Here is a 26,937-nt window from a genome sequence, read left to right on the forward strand (position 1 = left end):
TTTCTTAATAATAAAGAAGAGCAAGTGCATTTAAGTATATAAAAAGCCAACATATAGTATTCATTTATATATATATAAAGAATAAATAGAAAGTAGTTCTATCCTATTTAACCAGCCACATGAATGCGAAAGTTGTAGCTATCCAAACACGACCATAGACGGCATTTAGGTATGAAGAGAGCTTGATGATGGACTAAGAGTTCGATCACGGAGGAATAGAGTCAAATATAATATTCAATATAATATTATATTTCTATCGATTGCTTAAAAAAAATAAATGCTACGAAATTTTGAACTGATATCAATAATGTGGATAGGGCTTGCCATATTCTAGTAAAGCTATGCAGACTTTGTGCACGTTTGCACATTGAGTACTGTAAATGTCGGGCCAAATGGACCGACCTCGGCCATAATCGGCGGTCCATTTGGAAACCCAAATTAGTGACCATGATCGCCAGCTGTTGAGGCGGTTATAACCGCCTAACAGCCATGATCACCACCCCTCTTCTCTTTCGGCCGAGGGTTATTAAAGCCCACGGATCCCTTGCAAAGGAACTCCATCACTCTCTCATTTCTTCTCACTCTCTTTTTTTTTTTTTTGCTACAAGGAACTGAAGAGTGGGGATCTGAGCCGCCGGAGGGAACATCACAGAGTTGTCCCGGAGCTAGGTGAGTCCCTGACTTCTTCTTCCATGGTATTATGCAAGTAGATCTAGCTTAATCATGAAACAACAAGACAGAGAGAAAATGAAATAGAAGAGATCAAAACTGGAAAAGGAAAGAATGAAAACAAAAGAAAAAGAATAGGAAGAATAAGAATAAGAAGAAGAAGAAGAAGAGGGAAGGAAGGGGAAGAATTTACTTGGTATGCCTAGCCGCAGCCGTCGACGGCCGGAGGCCCTTCCTCCCCTCCTTTGGTCGCAGCAAGCTCGGCTGTAGTCGTGGCCGCATCCATGGCCACGACCGTGGGTTATTTCCTGTACCCCAATGGGCACGAGGGAGGAGCCGCCGGCTCCAATTGCAGGCTCCAGTGGCCCTCGCTCGAAACTACGGCGGGCCAGAGGCCCCTTCCTCTCGAGAGGGTGGTCTCGACCCCCATTTCCACCAAGGAACAGAGGGGGCCGGCCGCCGCGGGTGCCGCTGGTCGCACCCGACCTCTTCCGTGAGTGGGAGCCGCTCTCCTCCCTTCTCAAGAGAGGAAGGATGAAGAAGACGGGGGGATCGGCCGCTACAGATCGAGCAGCGTGCGATGTTGGCCGGCCGCCGGCACCGCCGACCTCGGACCCAGCTCCTCCCGAGCGCTCCACGAGCCTCCTCGCTTCAAGTGAGGAGGAGAAGCGGTGGGGGAGGAGATCGGAACGGAAAGAAGAAAGAAGGAGTAGAGAGGAAGAAACGGAAAAAAAAGAGAAAGAAAGGTTCAGGAAGAAAGAAGGAAAAGAAAAGAGAAAAAAAAGGTTGTGGGCCGATTTGGGCCTGATTTCGGGGTGGGCTTTAAATAAATTGGCTTCAGAAGCCCGAGGCCGGGCTAGGCCCTGGTTCGAGCCCAACATTCTTAAACTCAGAATTAACTGAACCAATATACAATTAATCCAGGCCTGAACCAGAAATTGGGTCTGATCTGAACCAAAATGCAATTGACCCAGACCTGAACCAAAATTAGGTCAGATTTGAACCAGAATGCAATTAACCCAGATCTGAACCACAAATTGGGTCAGATCTGAACCAGTATGCAATTGACCCAAACCTGAACCAGAAATGGAATCAAATCCGAACCAGGAAGTAGATTAGACCAGAACCAGAAATTGAATTGGGCCATGGGCCTGAACCAGAAATTGAATTAGGCTATGGACCCGAAAATAAAATTGAGTCCTATGGATGGGCTGTAAATGACTTTAAGATTATAAATAAATAGAAATTAAATATGTAAGTGACATGTAATTTAATGATCTTGCTAAGTATTGGAGAATTGGCATTTGGTGAGCAAATTAAGGTAAGTAACATGTCTTAATCTTATTATGAATCATGTATCATGTTTTATAAGATGAAAAAGTATTATTTATGCAATTGGAATTGTGTATATGAATTGTGGAAAAAGTAATCCTGATATAATCTTATATTTAATCAAATACTTGTGACTACTCGATTATGAAATTATATATGATTATTTATGTTTTCACAAAATTAGGATTAAGCATGTGTTAGCAAATGATTACATGATTTTGGATTATGATTATTATTATATTATATACATATAATTATGATGATATAGAAAGATGCATAGAAAAATAAAGTTTTCAGCATGATCATGAGTTTTATTTAGCATGATGCCATTATTCGCTTTCCAATGTATCTATGAGAAAAGATTTATGAAAAAAATGATATGTTTTAAGAACTCTCAGATTGCTATGCACGACCCCCGCCAGTGGATAACAGTAACTAGGCATACGACTCCCGCTAGTGGGTAAAAGTAACTTGGCTTTACGGCCTCCGCCAGTGGGTAATAGTAATTGGAAGATGACCCTGCAGTGGTAACCGTGGGAATAAGAGCAGCCATAGCTATACTACCATATGAGAGTATGAATTTTAAAGTATGGAATAATGGCAAAACTTTTATGATGCATAATCATATTTATGAAGTTGCATGAATGGACATGCACAGTTTTATAACTAGTTTGATTATGGCAAAAGTTTTATAATGTATTATCATATTTATAAAGTTGCATTAATGGACTTGCATAGTTTTATGACTGGTTGGATTATATGAAATGTTTACTTTATTACAAGCACAGATTTCAAAGCATGGAATAAAGACAAAAGTTTTTACGTTTGGTTTGATTATATGTTGTATGAAGTGCTTACTTTGTTACCGCCATTAGTTTCTTAAAATAATGCACTAGTATAAAAAATATTATCCTTGATCTGATAAAATTATGTATGATTACTCATTGAGTTTTATAGCTCACACCAATTTATTTATATTCTCTCAGTTGAATAGGAGATGCTAGAAACAAGGAGTGCAACATGCTTCAGAATTATGGAAAAAAATGAAATATCAAATCTTGCTATTTTTAGACGCTTTGTAATCCATCTTTACTGATGAAACATTTGATGACATTCAAGAATATAATTGTTCATAATTGATTTGAAGTTTTAAAGTGGCTGCGTATTATTGTATGTTTAATTTTGCAATAGCACGGCCGTGTCATGATCTGAATTCGGGGCGTGACAATTTTTTTTTTTTTTTTTCAGAAATCATGTGCTCATGTAATATTTATTAATGGATGCCATGAACCACAACCTCTTTCTAGCTGCATCCAAATACAGTTGGGGTAGGTCAGCCGCAGTTGAAAGATTACGAATACTTCCAACGACTTAGGTAGGAATATTTATAGATGGTAATAAATATTTTGGTTGGATTTTTTGTTTAGATCAATGCCGTCCAACTCGATCATAAGACATGATGGCACGATTTACAAAGCGCATGCAGTGTTGCTCCAGGACCGAAGGCCCAGAACGGGCGTACAGTCGGTGAACCCGAACCCCCTCGCCTCTTCCCATTACACCCTCCGTTTGCCCAAAACGGGAGCGGGTTAAAAATAAGGGCAAGAAAAAATAACCTCCGGCATTTTGCATAAAATTACAAATACTCCTCTTCATTTTGCATAAATTTGCAAATACCTTTCTGCAACTTTGATTGATGTAATGTTCACCTTCTATTTTCTAGAATGTTGCAATATTATCTAACGACCTCCTAATTGGGATCAGAGCTTGCTTCCGGTGCCTATTTGTGATTCTTTGCTTGTATTTGTTTAATGAAGATGGAAGGCAATGCGGATAGATTATGAGCGGTAAATGATCAAATTCGTCTCTACGATACTAAATTTGGTACAAAATTTGCTTAGGAGAAGTAGGAACAAATGTTTCGCTCTAAGACGGCAATGATATGACTTTGGTCCTCCACTACTAAGGCCCTATTTGGGGGAGCTTTTGGGGGGCCAGAAAGCACTTTCTGGTCCTCCAAAGTACTTTTAGATGAAAAACTGTGTTTGGTAAATTTTTCAAAAAGCTGTTTCAGCTTTTACGGAAAGCTGGAAACAGCTTTTGGGAAGAAGCTCCAATTTGGAGCTTTTAGGAGGAAGCTGTTTCAGCTTTTTCGGAAAGCTGTATTTTTAACAAAAATGCGCATATTAAAATATAATAATTACATAGTTTGTCCCTTTATAAACCTAAAAATCTGCTGGAGCCAAGAACCCTAACCGTCAGACTCCCTTCCGTAAGAAAAGGTATTTTTCTTTTCAATTTTTGTATGCATCTCTTGAACCACATTTTAGAAAAGATATTTGTTGTGATTTTGACATGCGTTTCACTTTTTTTGTGCTGGATGGAAAAGTACTGCTCATTTATACTAATAATTATAATGTTTTATACCTTTATTATTGTATTATACTATAAATATTATACTATATTACATTACATTATAATACATTAATATGTTATTTTAAATAATTTAATATTATGTTATATTATGAGAAATTAATTTATACTAATAATTATAATATTTTATACTTTTATTATTGTATTATACTATAAATATAATATATATTACGTTATATCATAATACATTAATATATTATGTTAAATAATTTAATATTATGTTATATTACTAAATATTAATTTACTCTAATAATTATATTACTATTATGCTATATTAACATAATATTATTTTATATTACAACAATATTATACTATATCGTATATTTATGTATTAATTTATGTTATGTTTTATTATGTTCTGTTGTATAATACTATGCAATGTCCTTTATGATAATTTTGTTATACAAAAGTACTTTCTCAATTTGTTTACCAAACACAAAACAAAGTACCACAGCACTTTACGAATGTAGTTACCAAACAGCAAACAGCTTTTTATAACAGCTCTATTTCAGACAGCTCTACTTCCAACAGCTTTACTTCCAACAGCTCCTCCAAACAGGGCCTAAGGCTAGATGCATCCCCATTGGGCTTGAAGAATTGCCTACCATATGAAAGAGAAACAGAGAAAGCCAAAGAGAAACCATCATATATATATATATATATATATATATATATATATATATATATATATATATATAGAGAGAGAGAGAGAGAGAGAGAGAGAGAGAGAGAGAGAAATTAGTACTTTACTGATTTTTTCAGAAACTCCAATGCCCCATGGGTAATTTGGTGCTTGGACTCAAAAAACTCCACGTTAGATTTCATCCCCCCTTAAAAAAAAAACCCAACAAATCCATATCATACAACTGACCCCAAATAACTTGCTATATAGGCATGCTCTAGCCCTAATTTGGAGGCCGCCGGATAACAGACAATGTAAGATGGACATTACAACAATCGAAGATGCATAATAGTATTTGCAAATTTATGCAAAAAATAGAAGATCATTTTTCCGTAAAAATAACACTTGTTATAAGTGATAATGGCTTTGGCCCCAATCAATTTACACGTGTAATAAAAAAAAATAACCATCAGTATCACTAATTGTTTAGCATGATCTTATGTAATATTTATAACTTCTAAAATATATTAAATAAATTATAATTTTTTATCAATCATTTCTAGCAATCTAATACATGGTATGTATCTTTTAAAAGAAAAATAATATGAAATTTTATTACATTATTTTCATTTTTTTGTTTCCTGCCCTTAAAAGAGGGGTAATGTTTCAATTCATTATTTTCATTTCCTTTATAAAACTAGAATTTTGATTATTACACTTCTAATAATAATTAAATTTATTTAAATAAAAATCAGTCAGTCTCATAAAAATGATGGAAAAAAATCAGGGAAATAAATTCAAATTCAAAAATCTTATTTTTACCTACAAATGTATATAAAGATTTCTTGTTGTAGCACTTTAGCTGTCATATTTTTTTCTTTTTTTTGGTTGCTTGTTTGTTGTATCATTTAGTGATGACCCAAAGATTGAGTTAAAGATTGATTTTGATGATCACAAAACCTTGAAGTATAATTACTAATATTTGTGTTGCAAGAAGAAAAGATAATTTATTTTGCAAGGAACATAGCAAGTTGGAAAAATACAAGAAGGCCTCAAAAGCTCTCAAGAAAAGTTGGAAGAAAGCTACAATTTATGGCCCAAGCTTCAAGTTTAAAGAATTCAAGTTGGAGGAGCAAATTTAAAGAAAAATTCAAAAGAATAGTCCTCGAGTCGACTCCGGGAAGTTTAGAGTCGACTCTGGCACTCTAGAGTTTCAAGAAACAGTGCTCGAGTCGACTCCGATACTCTACGAGTCGACTCCGACTGAGAACAAACAAAAAGACAGAGAGTTGATTTTCAGCGCTACAGTGATCTCGAGTCGACTCCAACTTCAGTGCTACAGTGCGGAGTCGACTCCCAGCTACAGTGCCGGCAGACTACTATTCACGAGTCGACTCCTATTTCAGCCGAGTCGACTCCTGCTTCAGCCGAGTCGACTCTAGCACGCTGGGAGGCATAACGGCTAGTTTTTTCTTGATTCCAATGGCTCTATTTTTGTCTCTAACGGCTAGATTTTTGTTTCCACTCCCTCTAAAGCTATAAAATCAAGAGGAGAGCTAGGGAAGAGGGCATGGAAGTGGGAGAAAACATTTAGGGAAGAGATTTGAAAGAGATTACAAGGAAAATCTTCCATAAGCACAAAAGGGCCATTCAAAGTAAAATAGAGAGAAGAAGAGCATCCAAGTGAATCCCAAAGCTTCCTCTCCATCCGTGTGCTGCCTCGGAGATCCTCTACTTCGTGCAAAATCAGAAGAGGGGCAAGTGAAGAAGAAGCCGAGTTCCTCCATCTACAAATTAGTTTGAGGGCTTCTTCTCTTTTCTTTACTTATTTACATTTGCTATATTTGCTTATTTGAGAAGCTTGTATTTGATTTAAACTCTTGTTCTAATATCTTGTAACTTGATTCAATCAAGGGATTGAATCAAGGGGTTAAGGTTTGTTGGTGAGCCAAAGGGAAAAACCAACGTTGTAAGGTTGTGGTTGGTGAGCCTTTGGGGAAAACCAACTGGGTTGATTGTGAACCCGGAAAACAATCATTGTAAGGTTGTGGTTGGTGAGCCTTTGGGAAAACCAACTGGGTTGGATTGTGAGCCCGTGAAAACAATCGGTTGGTTCTAGTCGGTGAGCCTGTGAAAACCGACCGAGTTCGTTGTGATCTCGCAAAACAACAAGTTGGGTTGTGAGCTTGTAAAACAACCGACTGTAATCTAAGGGATTATAGTGAAATTCCCAAGAGGTCTTGGGGAGTGGATGTAGGTGCTGGGGTGCACCGAACCACTATACATCTTTGTGTTTGTGATGCCTTATCTCTTGTATTTCATGCCTTCCATTCATGCTTGATTGTGTAATATCTCTAGCTTTGTTTTCTATAGAGTTATAAGTGATTTGCTTAGCTTCCACTCCATTCTTACCATACACATAGATTAAGATTGATCATACAACTATAAGTTAATTTTAGATCAATTGCACCCTAAAGCCATAGTATAATTGCTCTAGCTTAATCTTCCACTGCTTTACTTGTAATTGCCTAGAGCTTAAGTAAATAACATCCTATTATTCCGCTGCATTCTATTCAAAGTAAAAATTAGGGAACATAATTTTTAGAAAACCCAATTCACCCCCCCTCTTGGGTTGTCACCTTGGGCAACAAGTGGTATCAGAGCAGGTGCTCTAAAGTTAATTGTTGATCTCACGATCCAGAGCCAAAGATCATGACAACTCAAATAGATAGTTTTCTAGAAGAGGGACAATTAATTGATAGACCTCCACTATTTAATGGCATAGACTACACATATTGGAAAGCACGCATGCGCATTTTTATTCAATCACAAAACTATTATTTATGGAATATCATAATAAATGACCTTCACACACTCTCTCAAACTGTTAATGAAAAAGACTTAGCACAATTGAATGATAATGCTATGAACATACTATATTGTGCTATCCATGAAACTATATTTAATAAGATTTCTGCATGCTTATCTGCTAAAGAAATCTAGGATACTTTAAAAAATATTTATGATAAATCTCAAATTAGCTCACATGTGCTTCAATTACATACTAACAGTGAAACTGCAGAATCTCCCTTATCAGCCAAGTCGACTCCCAGTTTGTCCGAGTCGACTCCTAGAGGAAAACAGTCTGAAAGGCAGAGACTCAGATTTTCAGACCCTGTCAGCGAGTCGACTCCAGAAAGGTTCGAGTCGACTCCGATGGTTGCCGAGTCGACTCCCGACGTTTTCAAGTCGACTTCTAAGGGTAACAGAAGAAAGACAGAACGATGTATTTCAGACCCTGCAACCGAGTCGACTCCAGAAGGTTACGAGTCGACTCCGAAGTTTGCCAAGTCGACTCCAAGCGCTCTAGAGTCGACTCCCAAGTCAGCCGAGTCGACTCCAAAACGATCCGAGTCGACTCCGAGGCAGTTCAGCTCCAAAAAACTACAAAAGGTAACTAACTTGTGCTTTATGGCACAAGAAGATAAGGTAAAATCTGAATCTACTTTTACATCAAATGATTCTCAAGAAGAATTCCCTTATGATGAATTATTAAATGCTTTTCATGATTTGTATGGTGAATGTAGAAAATTAGCTATAAAGAATAAAAATCTTAAGAAACTAAATCTGAAAATTTTAAAAGAAAGAAATTCTAGTGATGAGATACAAGATAAACTAAATTCTGAAAATGAAAGCTTAAGGTTAAATTTAGAACAATTGATTCAAAAAAATCAGAGTTTAATTAAAGAAAATCAAAACTTAAGTAAAGAAATTAATCAATTAAAATCTTTTATTAACAAATTCACCGTAAGTTCAGAACGATTAAAAATGATGTTTGAAAGCCAATATGTTGCTTATGATAAATCAAAACTTGGCTTGACTCCTTTACTTAATAATAAATCTCTAGAGAAAAAGGGTATCAATTCACCAAGCAAACCATTAAATAAGATAACTTATTTCAAACATGAAAAGAATGGGCATAACAACTTTTCCCATCGTTCTAACACAATTAAATCAAATGGTAAAGTTATTACTATTAAACAGATTTGGGTTCCAAAAGGAACCATATGTCCTAACTCTCAAGGACCCAAGCAAGCTTGGGTACCCAAAATGAAAATATGAGGATGTAGACATAGGTGTGCCAAGATACCCATGGAACAAAAGAAACTTAAAATATACTTATGAAAAGTAATTAACAAAAATAATAATAATGAAATCAATAATCCTTGCATCTCATCATTATTTTTGCTTTAGTATTTGATATGAATTGCAAGTATTGATCAATTTTATGATATAGAAAATACTTTTGGAAATATAATCAAATCATTTCATTTTATAGTATACTTTACTCACTATTAGATAAGTTGCTAATCAATTTATTAAGAATAACTCTATGAATTCTCTATATGCTTGATTGAGAGTTTTTATCCATGGTATTATTGTTTATTGATCATAGATATGATAATGTGTACTTGGTGTGATTTTGAATATATGCACTATGAATACCAAGATTAAAGAAACCATCCTTGGCATATAAAATCAACTCATGCTAGTATGTACTTAATCTCAAAAGACCTTGTCATTGACTTACTTAGATTATCTTCTGAAAGGTCAAAATTTGCTATGCATGCTAACTAAGGAAACAAACAAGAATCAATTTCTAAATCTAAAGATGTTATTTCCATCACTAAGTTTTCAAAAGCTTATATTGGATTTGTTCTTGGCAAATAAAATTAAAGTATTTTCTGTATTTGCTAAATCTTGTAAAAGTATTTCAAATGAAAAAGGTTTCCAAACTGTGAAGATAAAGAGTTCAAGGCACAGTGTTGAAAACCAAAATCCTGATAAAGCTTATACAGAAAATAATATTAAATCCAATTATTTCAGCACTAAGGACACCATAAGTAAAATAGTGTTAATGGAACTCTTGAAGAAATGAAAAAGACAATGGTGTATAATAGTCTACTTAAATGATTTTTGTTAAAAGCTATCATCACTGCTTGTCATACATATAATTTCTATTATATCTATTTTTGATGAAAACTCCTTTTGATCTTCTGAAAAATAGAAAATAAACTATTGCATATCTTTCATATTTTTCAGTCGTACATGTTATGCTTGATATGTTCTTATGAAAATAATGCCAAATCTGATAGAGATATGTCTATCCTTGGATATCATTCATCAAGCAATGCATATAGAATATTCAATGAAAAGATTTTAGTTGCAGAAATATCAAGTCATTTTATTCTTTATGAGACTAATGATTTATTATCAAGATACTAAAATCAAATTATATATGTATATGGTTAATCTTTTACATATAACAATATGAAAACATGTTAATAATTAGAACCAAATTGAGTTTTTCAGAAATGCACTTAATGAAGAAAAATTGATGACTACTAAAAGACTAAATCAAGAAAAGATGAAATAGATCTTGATGAGATTCTTGTATGATTAGAAGTAAAGATCACCATTATCATTTGCTTGCTTTATGAGCTTTATATTCTATCAAATGAGTGTGTAGAATGGACTCCTATGTGCTTACTTTATTAAAGAAGATATATGTTAAATAACCACCATATTTGAAAACACTCATTACAAATATGATAAAGCAATATATGATTTGAAACAAGCATCAAAAGCATGATATAAAAGCTTAAGCAACCTTTTGATAGAAAGTAATAGTGATAAATCTTTGCATCAAAAAGAAGAATTTGTGATATCTTACTTGCTCAAAGTATACATTGATGACATCATTCTTGGTTCTACTAATGGAGATTTATATGAAGATTTTACTAAGCTCATGCAAGGTGAGTTTGAAATATGTATGATGAATGAATTAACATTTTCTCTCGAACTCCAAATTAAGCCAAACAAGAAAGGGGATCTTCATTGACCAAAGTTAGTCCACAAGAAAACTCTTAATAGAAGATTGGCATGAAGAAGGTATGTCTATGACCCCATCTTGTAGAATTTGAAAAGGATGAGCAATGTAGATCTATTGTTTTAAAGCTGTATTGAAGCATGATAGAATAACTGTATTATCATACAGCTAGTAGACCAGATTGTATGCTCATTATGTGCCCTTGTGCAAGACTTCTATCTAACTCTAATAAATCATATTTTATTGATAACAAATGAATCATAATCTGAATTTTGATAGAAATAATTGTTTAAGGCAATTTGATCAAAACTTAGCTAGCATGCCTTATTGATAATTATCTTAAGCAAATAGAATCTAAGCTAAATTGATTTTGAAAATAAGAAATTGATTTGATCTTGATGAATCTTTCAACATGCTTGTCCTTGAACCATCTTGGTTAATGAAACTATCTCTTTAGTTCAAGTGATATGTACTTGCTTATATTTAGGCAATCTCTTGAGTAAAGTGACTCAACATTCAACTATTGTCATATCTTATATTGAGTCATCTAGTTAAAAATATGTTGGATGAATGTTTTGTATCTTGAAGAAACTAATGACTTTCTTTCAAAAAAAGAAAAGGAGTTTGCAGGATCCTTGAGCAAGAAAATGAGAGATTTCAACTTGAAGGACACCTCCACGTAAGATACAATATACATTCACATGCAAATAAGAGAGAGGACCTTCTTCAGCCAAAAGTTTACACATAAGAAATCTAGTAGGTATTTGACTTGAAGAATGCAGAATGTATCGGTAATTTTAGATATCCCTCTCATAAATTAGCTGAGCAAAGTCAATAACTTAAATCTTATTATGGTATGATTGAAATCTTTAATTATTAATCTTTTGATATCATGTCCATATATGTATTAATTGATTTATGCTTTTAGAAATTGTTTCATGGTTTGCTCAAACTAAAATATTTCTTTAACTATATCATAACCATGAAATACACAAGTATATGCTTAAAATGTTGATTTAAAATGACTTGTGAGAAGCTATGAATTCTTGAGCATAATGAAAATGCTGTTTGCATGATATACATCTATATGATACATAAGATTATTTCTTTATTCTGCTCTTTCATGTAAATTACTTGAGAATAACAAAAAGAGAGAGAGATAAAGAAAAGAAAATGGATATTATTCAAGAGAAGTAAAATCTAAGTAAAGGCAAATACTCCAATCTTAAGGAAAAACAAAACAAGCATAATATATTCGGCACATTTGTGAGACTTGTGTGAGCATTCTTTTGGAAGGATAAAATCCGTAATGAATTACACTTAAATAGAGAGAATTTGAAGTGAATATTTTAACCTTTCTATATTGCTCATCATAGGGATGGTGCCAATGGGGAGGCTAGTGGTAGTACCCGGCACTATTTGACCCAACTATTCGGTGTAGGGTATATTAGGGACGGCACAAGAGGGAGGCTAGTGGTAGTACCTCGTGCCCCTTCCAACTCCACCGGATAGGGAGCAAATAGAGTATAGAGCATAAGAAAGTAAAAATGAAAGACAAAGTAAATGAAAGTATATAAGAAGAATCAAGTCAAATTTTTAATCACTTGAAAACACATTTTAAGGATGAAATCAGTGCAAAATTATATTTAAATAGGGGGAGTTTATTTGAAAAGAATTGATTTTGATCCTTGACATACTTTTTCTTAATATTTTAATGCATGACTTAACACATGATACATTTTGCATATGGCATGATGTTCTGAATTATGGATTCTCAATATTTTGTAATGTTCCATGCTTGGATAATTTGATTGAATGTTTGAAATACTGTATGAAGTTATTTTATGGTATTATTGAAAAGAAATTTTAGATTTGTCGTTCACAATCATTTTTGAAATCTGAAAGTTGAATAAATTTGTAAAAAGAAGAAGAGAAGTATATCTCTATTTAGACAAAATGAATTGATTTTGTTTTATCTTTCAACTTGCCTAATTTTGGTATATAATGTTCTAATTCATACCAAAACTCAACATAAATACAAATATTCTGAATATGCGCTTATATGCTTGAAATATGTGTTTTCAATCGTAATGATTTAAGATGAGCTACAATGTGGAAGATACATATCTCAAATTATGATTTTGAAAGCCTCTATTGAAAATCCTTATGTAATTCAGAATCTGATTTTGTATAAAAGCTTAAACTCAATATGATTTCTAAATAAATTCTTAATGTAAGAAAAACAGAATTAATTTTGATGCCTTGGTTGATTGCTCCGATACGCATCCGAAACATATCATCTCTTATCTTTAAAGTGTACTAATATTGGTCCAAATGATGTGTCTTTCAATGATCTTAATTGCAAACAAATATTTTTAAATATATGATTTTATTTTGATATTAAAAAGATTTATTGTGCTTCATGTATACATTGCTGAAAAACTATGATTAAGAAATTGAGTTCTATAACTATATATACTTCAATGATCATCTATATGTTTTTCTCTCTCCTACATTATTAAAGACTTCCATCAAAATATATATATATATATATATATATTATTAAAAGAGTGAATGATCTTAAGTCTAGAAACATTTCAGCTCACTCAAATGATTCTTAAAAAAATGTATAAATGCTTTTGAAAGAATTTGAGCTTCAAATGAATCATTTTCTAATTAATATTTCAGTACATTTTCTCAAAAATTAAGAGGAAGCATAACTTGTTCTTGAAAGATTAAAAAGAGTGATTGCTATAAATCTTGAATAATTCTAGATCACTCTACATTCTCGATATCATAGAATTTCAGTTTTATTCACACTTGTCATTACAATCTGAAATTCAACAAAAGAAAAGAATGATTAAAGAGGAATGCATCTTTTGAGGGGGAGCTTTAGATATTCAGTATCTTATCCTAAAAATTACTTTAATTTGATGCATACCTTGAATTTTTATGGATTGCTTTTGATGAACCTCCTTATATGGCAAGACTTGCTTTAATTATAAGTTTATACCTTGAGATGAGTTCTATAAAGGTTGTCTTATCTCAAACCTTGAGTCTTATGAAAATACGCTGAAACTTATAGAAAATATATTTTTGTTGAGATTGACAATTTTATTGAACATTATCTTCAAATTCTAAACTCTTAAATAGAATGATCAATTGAGGGGGAGAAAGAAAATTTCAGAAGGAGAGGTCTTATGGAACTTAATCGCATAAATCTATAACTAAAGGAGAGAGAAAGAATACTAAATGAAAAGTGATCCTAATACTCTCCAATATGTATCATCTGAAATTTAAATCTGAAAATCTTTATGATACACCTTGAGGCTTGTTATTTGGTTAATATATCTTATGCATAAATCATGAACCAAATTGCAATTCAAACAGTTGATCTTAAGAGCCTCTAACTTAATGACAAAAGGAGAGAATAATGTGTTGAATGTTCTTGAGTATCTCTTAGAAAACCTATTTTTGGAATTTACTAATGAGTTCTTATTGGCTTGTTCTTTAGAACTTCAATTTTTATGCCAATTCATTATTATATGTACCAAATTGTGCTTATTTTCTAAAGGAATAAAAGAAAATCTTTAAAAGAGCTCTAAGATGTATCAAAAATTGCATGGATCCATATTTTGGTATTTGTGCCCCAATGCTCTTATTATCATAAAAGAACTTTGAAGTCATTAAGAATTAATGATCCAACATGATGATATGTTTTTCAAGTATATAAGTTTTGATCTTATACTCTGAAAATTAATTAAATTGCTCTCATGTGGATAAAATACTTAATATATTGGGCAAAAGATCTTAAATGAACAAGCTTTCATACTTATTATTGAAGAGAGGTTAGATTTTCATTCGTGCTTTCCTTGAATATCATTTGTGGTACTTCTTGATTTAACTTAAGAAAGATTCCATCTATACTTGAGTTGAAAACTATCCTTGGAATCACATTAGATGTGCTTTCATCATAATTTGCTCTGAAATTATCCAAAATGGCTCTGATCTATGCTCATTTATCTTTTTCTAACATTATTGCCTTGAGTTATATGATTCATATTCTTGCAATAATTTGACATACAAATCAGAGTACAAAAAGAAAAAGAAATATTTGAGTATTCTTATCTTTGTGCTTAATGTTTCATTATCTTGCAACCTTTTTAATGTTGTCAAAAAGGGGGAGAAATATCTAAGTATATGCTCATAATGCTTTATGTTTTGAATTGAATACAAATCAGCTTAAATTGAAATATGTTGATTGTATTACGCTGATTAAATCTAAAGCATTATCATGAAGTATGTTTTAAATATATATGTTTTCTACTTCATGCAACTTAGCTATGCATTAGTCCTAGAATACAATATATTTTATTGCACATACTACAAGTTTTGTCATCATCAAAAAGGGGGAGACTGATGACCCAAAGATTGAGTTAAAGATTGATTTTGATGATCACAAAACCTTGAAGTATAATTACTAATATTTATGTTGCAAGAAGAAAAGATAATTTATTTTGCAAGGAACATAGCAAGTTGGAAAAATACAAGAAGGCCTCAAAAGCTCTCAAGAAAAGTTGGAAGAAAGCTACAATTTATGGCCCAAGCTTCAAGTTTAAAGAATTCAAGTTGGAGGAGCAAATTTAAAGAAAAATTCAAAAGAATAGTCCTCGAGTCGACTCCGGGAAGTTTAGAGTCGACTCTGGCACTCTAGAGTTTCAAGAAACAGTGCTCGAGTCGACTCCGATACTCTACGAGTCGACTCCGACTGAGAACAAACAAAAAGACAGAGAGTTGATTTTCAGCGCTACAGTGATCTCGAGTCGACTCCAACTTCAGTGCTACAGTGCGGAGTCGACTCCCAGCTACAGTGCCGGCAGACTACTATTCACGAGTCGACTCCTATTTCAGCCGAGTCGACTCCTGCTTCAGCCGAGTCGACTCTAGCACGCTGGGAGGCATAACGGCTAGTTTTTTCTTGATTCCAACGGCTCTATTTTTGTCTCTAATGGCTAGATTTTTGTTTCCACTCCCTCTAAAGCTATAAAATCAAGAGGAGAGCTAGGGAAGAGGGCATGGAAGTGGGAGAAAACATTTAGGGAAGAGATTTGAAAGAGATTACAAGGAAAATCTCCCATAAGCACAAAAGGGCCATTCAAAGTAAAATAGAGAGAAGAAGAGCATCCAAGTGAATCCCAAAGCTTCCTCTCCATCCGTGTGCTGCCTCGGAGATCCTCTACTTCGTGCAAAATCAGAAGAGGGGCAAGTGAAGAAGAAGCCGAGTTCCTCCATCTACAAATTAGTTTGAGGGCTTCTTCTCTTTTCTTTACTTATTTACATTTGCTATATTTGCTTATTTGAGAAGCTTGTATTTGATTTAAACTCTTGTTCTAATATCTTGTAACTTGATTCAATCAAGGGATTGAATCAAGGGATTAAGGTTTGTTGGTGAGCCAAAGGGAAAAACCAACGTTGTAAGGTTGTGGTTGGTGAGCCTTTGGGGAAAACCAACTGGGTTGATTGTGAACCCGGAAAACAATCATTGTAAGGTTGTGGTTGGTGAGCCTTTGGGAAAACCAACTGGGTTGGATTGTGAGCCCGTGAAAACAATCGGTTGGTTCTAGTCGGTGAGCCTGTGAAAACCGACCGAGTTCGTTGTGATCTCGCAAAACAACAAGTTGGGTTGTGAGCTTGTAAAACAACCGACTGTAATCTAAGGGATTATAGTGAAATTCCCAAGAGGTCTTGGGGAGTGGATGTAGGTGCTGGGGTGCACCGAACCACTATACATCTTTGTGTTTGTGATGCCTTATCTCTTGTATTTCATGCCTTCCATTCATGCTTGATTGTGTAATATCTCTAGCTTTGTTTTCTATAGAGTTATAAGTGATTTGCTTAGCTTCCACTCCATTCTTACCATACACATAGATTAAGATTGATCATACAACTATAAGTTAATTTTAGATCAATTGCACCCTAAAGCCATAGTATAATTGCTCTAGCTTAATCTTCCACTGCTTTACTTGTAATTGCCTAGAGCTTAAGTAAATAACATCCTATTATTCCGCTGCATTCTATTCAAAGTAAAAATTAGGGAACATAATTTTTAGAAAACCCAATTCACCCCCCCCTCTTGGGTTGTCACCTTGGGCAACATTTAGCATTTAATTTATTTTAGCGTCAACAATAGAAGTGGTAATCAGGTCGGATATGGATCAGGTCAAAATTTGTAATATGATATATTCTTAAATAGATGCTTAATTATAACGTTTGTGCTTGAATTTGCTTCGTGCTTATGGTGCTTTTATAAGCTTTTCCACTTTCTGACTGAATATCGTGTTGGTTCTCTTTAGTCTTTATCGTGAACGGATTGCTTTGAGGTACATACATATTCCCTACCTTGTCTGATCAAAATTATATTTTGTTAGTGGGTAACAATGTTGTTCCTCTAATTAATAAACTAGTTTAGTGAAAAAAATGTGGAATAATTGAGTGGGTCTTCAGAAACACTCCCAAGCACAAAAAGATTCATTGAGTTTGCTTTAGAGATGTTAAACCTTTTACTGTACAAATATTGCCTAACTTGTGCAATTGATACTAGGGGTGCACATTATTCTGGCTAGTTTTGGTTGATAGCTAACTAAGAACCCAGTGGTTTTTGATTGTTTCCCAATTTTTGAATCTCTATGAAACAAATTAAAATTGGAACCAAAACTTACATAGATCATGGGTTGATAGATGTGTAAATAGTCTATGGTACAAAAGTAAAAAATAAATGTAATTCTTATGCATGCTTGTGTAGTAAATTGGTTTTATCTAAACCCTTGTAACCTAGAACCATGTCTGGAGATGTCAACATGTTATGTCAGGCCCGGGTTTGGCAAACCCAAGCTCAACCTGGGTTCGAGATGGTTGCACCAGCGCTTTAAAATTTAGTTTCAGTTTTGATCCCTTAGATAGAGTTTTTTTCCAGCAATTTTGCTCCGACTTTCAGAGTTTCAATAAAATTGTAAAAAATTCGAGGCGCATTGCTTTTAATCATTTGATGGTTCTTTAAGTTATCTAAAATCATAGTTTATATAGGCTGAAGCTAAATTGTAATGAAGCTTAATACATTGAATATATCACATGAATGTGCTCTTCTTAATAAATACCAAATATCACTCAAGCACAAGGTAACAAGACAAATACTGAAGAGTACAAAATAAATTACATTTACCTATTTAGTACCATGTAATATTTCAAGGTCAGTCATGCAAATGACAGCAGTCATCATCATTACAATCATCACGATATGGGTAGGAATGCTGATGGGAATGAGTAATAATGAGATAGCTCACTACTAATCCATGTAGTTATGGAATGTTGCATTTAGTTTATGTAAAAAGATTATTTTCGTGAAATGTAATGTTGTTGTTTACAAGTACTTTTGTAAAGTACCATATTAAGGATCATTTTAGAGGCCTTGGCCCATTAAGGACTGTTTATTATGTATCTCCCTCATTTAACTTGACGAAAAGAAAGAAAATTCGTTGAAAATTGGTAATATATATCCTATATACTAAAAAAAATAAAGAGCTGTCTCAGTTTGATAGCAAGGCGTAAATCAAAACTTTAAAAGAGCATCTATAGCTAGCTTTGGTGGTTTCTGCTGAAACTGGCTCAACCACCAAAAATTGGACCAAGACCGGCCAATTTAGGTTCAGTCTCATCTAAAACTGATCCATTTCAACCAAAATAGATCAGTTTCAGCACAACATAAAACCTTGCTTGCGCCAAAGCTTGACTAGGGCCAAATCCATCAAACTTAGGTGATCCGAGCCTGAAACAGTAGGCGTAGTTATATACTTTTTTTGGCTCGGATGTCCAGAGTATGAGAGACGAGAGGAAAATAAAGTATTTGAAGACTATTAACAACTAAATGCCAAATTTTTCGTTCATCAAAGGTGAACATCCAAATCGACTAATAACACTTTGTCAAATAGACCGAGGAGGAAGTGGGCGCAGTCAAAGTGCCAATATCCCCATATAGTATTTTATAGACATGAAACAAAAAGATTATGAATACATCTCAAAAAAATTTAAATAAGTTATATATGTTCATGAAAATTTGCCGAAAGGCTGTGGAGATAAAATTTCTATCACAGGTTGGTAGAACTATTGGCATGAACTTCTTCTAAAAGGAGAATTTTGAGGATCAAAATAAATCAAAAGATGTTATTATACTTTAAAAGTTTGTCAATCTTTCCCTTTTTTTGTGCAAAATTCGCCAATGAGCAGAAAAGATCATGATGGTTGGATTGGCTTGTGCAAATACATATGAAGTGGAGATCAGGAAGTAGTGTGGTATAAATAGCAGTGAGAGTAAGACTTTAGGGAAAGATTCCAGAAAAAAAATAAGAAAATTAATTTTGCCTGGTCTGTATTGTTGGGAAGTAAATATGATGCAAGCACTGAAGAACGTAGCAGTGTTGAGAACATAAAGGTAGATATATGGTGAACAAATGGAAAAGAAATGAACCACAAAAATTATCCACATATTTCATGGAGAACAAAAAAGAAAGAACAGACTCTCATAGTAGAACTATTCAAGTTTGTTTTCAGACTATTCAGTCAATGTATATCACCAAACTGGTACTTAATGAAACTAAGCCAAAAAAAAAGAGAAGGATTTATTGTGATTAGAAAATAAAGAGAAGGGCATTCATCTCAGGTTGGGACAAGGTAAACCATCTCCTCCGCCCAGCAGATGTTTGCGACCGCTACCCCGATCAATGCAATTGTGAATCCTGCTGCTGCTGCAAAGCCCATAGCCATGCAGTTCTTGACCCTACAGGAGGACTCTTGTTTCCTTTCTCTTCCTTTCTCATCCTCTTTTATCTCTATTTTCTGCGTCTCTACCATCTCTGCCTCTCGTTTCCTCACTCTTCCTCTCATTGTGGCCCTCATCATCTCTCCTTCCTCTTTCCTCTCTTCTTGCTTATCAAGAATTACCTCTGCTACACACTGCCCTACCATCTGTCTTTCTGGATTTCTCTCTATTTCCTTCTCATCTTTTACCCCTGCCGATTTCTCCTCTGCCATCGCTTCCTCTATTTCCTTCGCCCTTCTCTCCCCTGCCAGGTCTGCCCTTCCTTTCCTCTCACTTCCCTTATCTTCTGCCGCCTTGAACTTCCTTTCTCCTGCCATCTCTCCCTCTTGTTTCCATCTTCCTTTTTCTTCTGTTGCCTCTACTTCGACCTTCTCAACTGTCTTTCCCTTGCGATCCCTGTCTCTTTCCTGAGCATCCTCTTTTACCGCTAGTTTTCTTTCCTCTACCATCTCTGCCTCCTGCTGCTGCTCTCCGGCCTTCTCATCCTCATTTACCTCTACTTTGCTCTCACTTGCCTTCCCTCCTTGTATCCTCTCTCTTCTCTCTTCCTCATCCTCAGTTACCTCTCCTTGTTTCCTGTCCTTTCTCTTCTCATCCTTTGTTGCTACTACTTCTCTTTCCCCTTCCTTCTCTTCCTCTTGAATTCTTTCGTTTTCTTCCTCATCATCAATTCCCTCCTCCTTAGTCTCCGCCCATCCTCTCTCTGCGACCTGCGAAACCTGCGAAAGGATAGTTCCTGTCTCCGACGCACCGAATCCTTTGGCTTCTTGGTTCACATTGTCTTCCTCTACAAACTCTTCATCAAGAACGCAGGACTCAGTGCATGAGCATGAGGCAGACGTATCAGAACTCTTGTTGACAGACCCATTGCCATCCCCTGATTCCACCCGGTTGACGAGGGGCTCGTCAAGGATGGAGAACCTTGCGGCGATCGCCCAGTTGACAAAGGTCTTCTCCAGGATGGACAACCTCATGGCCATGTCGTTCAGGTGCTCGGCCCCGCCTCCACATTGTGAATCCATCTCGGCCGTCAGGAGATTCTTGATGAAAGTAATCTTTCGGGCAATCTGGTAGAGACCAACCTTGCCGTTGATGTCGTCATGGATGTACGACGAGGGGCGCTCCAGTAGCCTTCCAATCTCCGATTCGAGTTCTGCGAGCTTCTTCTGCAACGCGGCGTTCCCTCGGGCCATTGCTTCTCTTCTCCTTCCTCCTGTTCTCACTGTTTTGTGAAGGAGTTCTGGGGCTGGGGTGGTTGCGAGAGAGATATAAGAAGCGACGGGGACTCCTATTCGTTACAAGAGACGCAACCTTTTCCTTTCGGAAAGACGTCTCCTAGGAATTTGAATTCGGTTTTAATAACGTTTAGGCTGGATCCCGGCAACCTTTCCACTTCTGTGCCGAGGTCACGTGCATGCTAGTTTCTCACGTGCATTACGTCTTTCTGAGGAAAAAAATCTCTGGTAGGGAAGAAGTTTCGTTTTATAGCAGTCATAAAAATCTCTGCTAGTGATTTATCTCTAGCATATTGTATGTAGGGAAAGATATCATTCGCCATTACTTGTCATTATTGCCCCTCTTAAATTTGTTATTACTACTGAATTTTCTTGTTCATGTTTTTAATTGATGCTAAAGTTCAAATGTTAAATCTTCTAAGCTTGAAAATTAGCCTTGAAGTGCTGACCCTGTGACCGTGCACAATATTTGATTATACATTAATTAGCAAGAAGGAAATGCCCGATGATCATAAAGAAAGATTTTCTTTCGGGGAAAATAACTAGCTTCGCAAGAAGGCTTTCCATATGGTCCTGAAGAAGATTCAAACTGATGTAAATGGAGTTGAGTTTCGACAGTTTTAATATCTCTAAAATCTGTAAATGCTCTACATTTCTATGAGTACAAAGGAGTTTTATCCATATGTTGACTCATGCTAGCATCTTCACTTCAAGTGACATGCTAGTTGAAATTATCACTGGCAAGAGTGAGATTGGATCTCAGGTTTAATGGTAGATCTAGCTAATAAATTTCTTTTGTGCAAAAGAAGGTGGAGAGGATTGTCAAAAAAGCTGTTGATGTTATGCATCTAAATGCTCAAGTCTAGTTCTTTCCGTTTTGGGGGGACTACTTAAACTGATCCACCAAAGTATGTCAGAAGCATAGTGAGAAGCATTCTTTATAGTGCATCACTGGTTTGTTTTCATTAGAAGCCTCTATATCTTGCAAAAATATTACTTTTCTGTAAAAATTTACTCAATGGCCGGTGGACTTTATGGAGTATTGCTTTGTGAAGTTTCATATGCACTATATCCTTTTTGTTTTACTTCTCTGTTTCTTAAGTTACTTCTCTGTTTCTTAAGTTCTTGGTGTAGAGATATTGTTCATAGGAAATAAGACAATTGAAAATAATCTCCTGGGTCTCTTGAGTTGGCAATGCAGTTGCGTATATTGGTTATTCAGTTTTTTAGGATTAAAAATGTCACCTGTCTTCAATTTTGTATGCATTACTGCAATTTCCTTTTCATTTTCTCTGTGCTTCCCTTAGTCCTTGATACATTTTCTATAGAAAGGAAAACATCATTATTTTCTTGGTTCTTTTATGTTGAAAGTTAAAACCCAAAATAATGGCAGTTATAATAGATTGATCAATATAAGTGGCTACTGACTTCTCTCATACATGAATGCTTGTTGCATAGCCCAGCCATGCACCCTCCTCCATTTGGAACCTTGGGAGGTTATTTTTTCCCCAAGGTTTAGACCTGTTTGTTCATGTTATTTCTTTCAAGGAAGTGACTGGTAGTGCCCCACCATTATCTTAAAAATAAATAAAGAAAAGGTGAGTTCGGATCTGTGCCTGCGAGATACAAGATGATAATATAGTTGTTCTCTGGATGATACCACAGGTGCATCTGAGATGCCATCTCTTTGTGCTGCATCATTTCAATAGAACACTTCTAAGAGAAATTGCTCTGCATTTTAAAGTCTGCTTTGTTGTATATTTGGCTAGATTTGATAGTGAATTATCTTATTTACTTGTTTATTCTCCACAGATCTCATCATTTCGTGAGAGCAAGTCTGATGATAGATGATTCTACATATTTTCTCCAACAAAGACACTTCATCTGAGAACTGGTCCAAAGAAAGATCGCGTGGCATGGATTGAGGCTTTGGTCTGAGCAAGAAGTGTATATTCCCTGAGATCATTGAGTGAAAAGATTTCATTTACCCCCAGTGACATATCCTTTTCAACTGCAAGGCTTAGAGATCGTATGCATGTGGAGGGCCTCAGCGAGGAACTTATAAAGGACTGTGAGAAGATCATGCTGTCAGAATTTTCAGAGTATCAAAAGTAATTAAGGCTTCGATACGAAGAACATTTAAACTTGTTTGGAACATTTCAGCCACAGTTCGAGGTATCCATATGCTTATTTAGGTGCATTCTTTACTTAAACGATGGATTTTTGCCGCAATCATGCTTAGACTTATTGGTAACTGATGTAACCTTATGCTTTGGTCATATTGGAGAAAGGTTGCATCTAGTCTTATAGCTCAGCATGTAGAAATTATTATTTACACAAAGGACTATGGTTTTGTGTTTGTTGATTATTCTAGATAAATTTGCATGCGAGTTGATTATATGGGATAACATAGCTTTTTAATATGGTTTCTCTGGTTTGCCATTCATCAAGGTTGAGCAATTAAGATCTAGTATCTTCTGTAGGGTCTTGTCTAAGTGCTCCTTTTTCCTTATTGACTTGGTCTTAGTAATGCTTTGCTATTCATTTCACTCTTTTATACTGTAAACACTTGTCTGAAACTCTGCAGGTTCTAGCTATTAAAATTCAATTCTGACATGGTTCAGTGCATGGACAATATAATGCTTAAAAGTGTAAATATTTGTGGAATCCCCCGAAGTGTAAATCTACCAACTTATAATGCATTTCCATTTGATAAATATTTGAGATAATTTTGTTGTAAGCTCTTGCTTTATTGCAAGTAATTTAAAAGGCAATATTTGTGAATGAGTAACCAGGGGGATTGCATAAAACTTAGGTAGAGGGAGGTGCTTAGGCCAATGCCTAGGTTACATTTCTGTCTCTGCCCCTGCGTGGTAGCCCCTTCTAATTGCTTTGTTGAGGTATTAGGTTCCAGTTTAGCAGGTTATTATCAAGTTGGAAGCTGGTTTGAAAATATCTTGAAAGTTTATTCCCACAAAGCCAACTAATCTAGATGGAATAATGCTTGTTGATTAAGGTTGAGGACTAGCTGAATAGCTTCTCCATTATACATTGCCTCCTGGAGTACATTTTCAAATGCTGATTTTTATAATTTTTTCTTCATTTTTTCATTCAACCATCTCCTCGACGAACTCAGCTATATTATCATCCACAAGTTCTAAAAGGTGTATTAGTGAGGTGGATGTCTAATATGTAAACTCTTGCATTTTTTTTTTTGTACATGATGTATGCTTTCTATTGAAGGTTTCACACTTTCACATATGAAGGGATGAAAGGTTTCCACAATATCAACTATTTTTTTTTTTATCGAAATAAGCTTGCTATACCCAATTTTTGACATGCCTGCCACAATGTTCTGTTGAGACCTATGATGTGCTTTTTTAGGTTGGAAGATTTAGTTCTAGACTTGAGCTGCTATTCATGCTTTGTTGTGTTTTCTTCATTCCATCTATGAAGCTTGTGGGTCTGACCCCTCCCTTTCTCTGAAAATATCTTCTTGAGACCTGTGCAGCAGGGGAACTATAGATCCTTAGTCTCATTCCGTTGATAATCAAATGATTTCTTTATTAATCTTGCTTGTCTTCTTTTGTATGGGTTATGGGCCTTTCCTTCTTTTTTTTTAAGGTTGAAAGATCATTCTATTGTTTCATATGTTGAAATTTTATGCTTACTGCAATATATATATATGTTTTCTCAGGAAGTTAATGTGGAAGATGAACCAACAATCCATGGGGGCCAATTGAAGTTAATGGAAACTGAATTTTCTAGCTCTGGACATGGAAAATACAGTGGTATGGTATATGTTCATCAAATCTTTTATATTTGATTTTCTCAAGTGTGAGCATGTTCATAAAATAGCAATTTATGTCTTGTATAGCACACTTGTCTTCTGATTGATCCTCTTTAAGTTTTTTTTTTGAAAATTGTTTTAAGCTTCAATTTGTCAAAAAATAGAGAGGTCCTGTAGTTCGATTGTTTTCTTACAATCTATAATTCCATCAGATTCACCTTTTCAAATGATGCAAAAAAAAATGAATACTAGTCATGGTGATTGAAATGCTACAGTTAGAAAAGTGGTAAATGGATATTAGTTATGTTATTTGGCAATGCTTTTATTAAGAATCTTTTCAAACAGAATTTATATTGGAATGATGGCGAAAAAATAGTTTCATTGGAGCTCAATGGGCCTAATGTGTGTAAGGTCAGTGTAGCTTTTTTTTTTTTTGAATATTTTAAACCAATAACACAAAATCTATGTGCATGGATGATCACAACATTTTGTGTGGGCGGATAAATATTGTTGTCACCCATTCACACTATTTGTTTAGTGCTTGAGTATGAATAGAAGAGGTGATTTTCTATATAGGCATTCATGTGAACTGAACTAATGATGCTAGAAGATATCTGGATGTTTCATGTGCAATTAGACCAACTTAATTGATTCGTGAATGCATGATGATGTGAAACATTGTTCATAATTAGGCCAACTTGCTTTTTTATGTAGTTTTATGAAATTACATATGTGTGTGTGTGTGTGTGTGTATTAACCATGAACTGGCAAAGCACACCTGCCTGAGGATCTGCATACCGCTTAGGCACTATATAGTACCTCAACTGCCTGCATATAATGACCCTTTTTCTGATGCTTTGATCTTTGTTTTTATTAATTATCAGCACCAGGTCTTATAAGGGCATATGTTCATTATTGATTTTACTCTGCATGCATGAGATTTTCTTCAATTAATATTCATGGTTACCTCACTGTAAGTGTATAGTCTGTGCCCATTAAATCATTTGCTGCAATGTTGTCTCTAGTAGCTATGGAACTTGCTGCTAATGTCTCACTTGAAAATTGATATACTGCTTATTTTTCTTGATTATATTTAAGATGTTTATTCTATGTTCTCATGCTTCCTAATTTTGTTCAGAGTACAGTACAACAGAATCATCTGAGGATGTGGAAAAGCAAGAAGAATTTGATGAGTTGTCAGATGAAGATGAGCCTTCCTTTTTTGATACAATGGAGTATTTTAGTGACTCATTTGATACCTGCGCTTCTGTGACAAGGGATACAAACCATACAAGTCAGAATTGCAGAAGTGATAATAGCACAGGTGATGCGGAGATGATGCATGCTGAAATAGAACATAATGTTCATCATGCATTGCCTCATGTTGAAAGAAGGAAGAAATTGCCAGAACCTATTGAGAAGGAGAAAGGCGTTAGCCTTTGGTCAATGATTAAAGATAATGTTGGAAAGGATCTGACACGAGTATGTCTGCCAGTTTACTTTAATGAGCCATTATCATCCCTTCAGAAGTGTTTTGAGGACTTGGAATATTCATATCTCTTGGATCAAGCTTATGAATATGGGAAGATGGTAAAATCATAATCAGAACTTTTCTTGCATTCCATCTTTGACATGAATTGTATGTTTCTAGCTTGATATGTACCTTGGATCTAGCTTATGAATATACAAAATGCATGCAAAGATCGCACTTTGAATATGCCTTGTATCTTATCTTTGATATCAATGGTATGTTTGTAGCTTGATGACATAGAAATTGATAACAAAGATTAAATTCTCAACTTCATGAAATTCTGCCCATTTAATTATATGTCCAACTTAGTTCTCATTAATATCCTAGAAGGTGTATGCGTATGTCACTTTTATGTCATAACCTTCTATTAAGTGAATTTGTGTCCATATTATATATTTAGTCACGTAAAGTTTTTACGAGATTCGATTACTTATTCTTGATGACTTCCATATATAGTTATATAAGAATTATGTGCTGTAGGTTATTGTGGACTTTATGATGGTCTATAACCACCTGTCAGCATATGTGTTGAATATTTGAATTATTTCTTATATAGGTATATG

General features: G+C 34.9%; 1 protein-coding gene and 1 long non-coding RNA gene across 4 annotated transcripts; one reads left to right on the plus strand and one right to left on the minus strand.

Moving 5' to 3' along the window:
- Positions 1–278: 278 nt before the first annotated feature.
- On the minus strand, positions 279–1,474 carry LOC103699139 (uncharacterized). Its single transcript, XR_602827.6, has 2 exons — positions 863–1,474; positions 279–712 (listed from the first exon to the last, which is right to left on the minus strand). It is a non-coding gene; the product is annotated as an uncharacterized LOC103699139 (long non-coding RNA).
- On the plus strand, positions 422–26,654 carry LOC120104195 (oxysterol-binding protein-related protein 2B-like). 3 transcript variants are annotated; one of them, XM_088712248.2, is made up of 4 exons: positions 422–669; positions 22,866–23,228; positions 24,751–24,844; positions 25,982–26,654. In XM_088712248.2, the coding sequence occupies exons 3-4, from the start codon at positions 24,802–24,804 to the stop codon at positions 26,443–26,445; spliced, it is 507 nt and encodes a 168-aa protein (XP_088568374.1). In that variant the 5' UTR covers positions 422–669; positions 22,866–23,228; positions 24,751–24,801; the 3' UTR covers positions 26,446–26,654. The 3 variants fall into 3 exon arrangements, with proteins under 3 accessions (XP_088568374.1, XP_089784000.1, XP_088568373.1); XM_089927874.1 differs by lacking the exon at positions 422–669 and having other exon boundaries at positions 22,384–23,228; XM_088712247.2 differs by lacking the exons at positions 422–669; positions 22,866–23,228 and having other exon boundaries at positions 24,242–24,844.
- The last annotated feature ends 283 nt before the right edge of the window (positions 26,655–26,937 follow it).

The sequence above is a fragment of the Phoenix dactylifera genome, chromosome 16 (assembly GCF_051530095.1).
Source record: "Phoenix dactylifera cultivar Ajwa chromosome 16, Ajwa_hap1_PhDact_Kaust_v1.1, whole genome shotgun sequence".
NCBI lineage: Eukaryota > Viridiplantae > Streptophyta > Magnoliopsida > Arecales > Arecaceae > Phoenix > Phoenix dactylifera.

What these genes read in the sequence shown, in the direction of transcription:
- LOC120104195 (XM_088712247.2), top strand. Translation starts at nt 24,739, where the DNA reads ATGTTTTCTCAGGAAGTTAATGTGGAAGATGAACCAACAATCCATGGG. An exon ending in TGGACATGGAAAATACAGTG is followed by an intron (nt 24,845 to 25,981) that starts GTATGGTATATG and finishes AATTTTGTTCAG; the next exon opens with AGTACAGTACAACAGAATCA.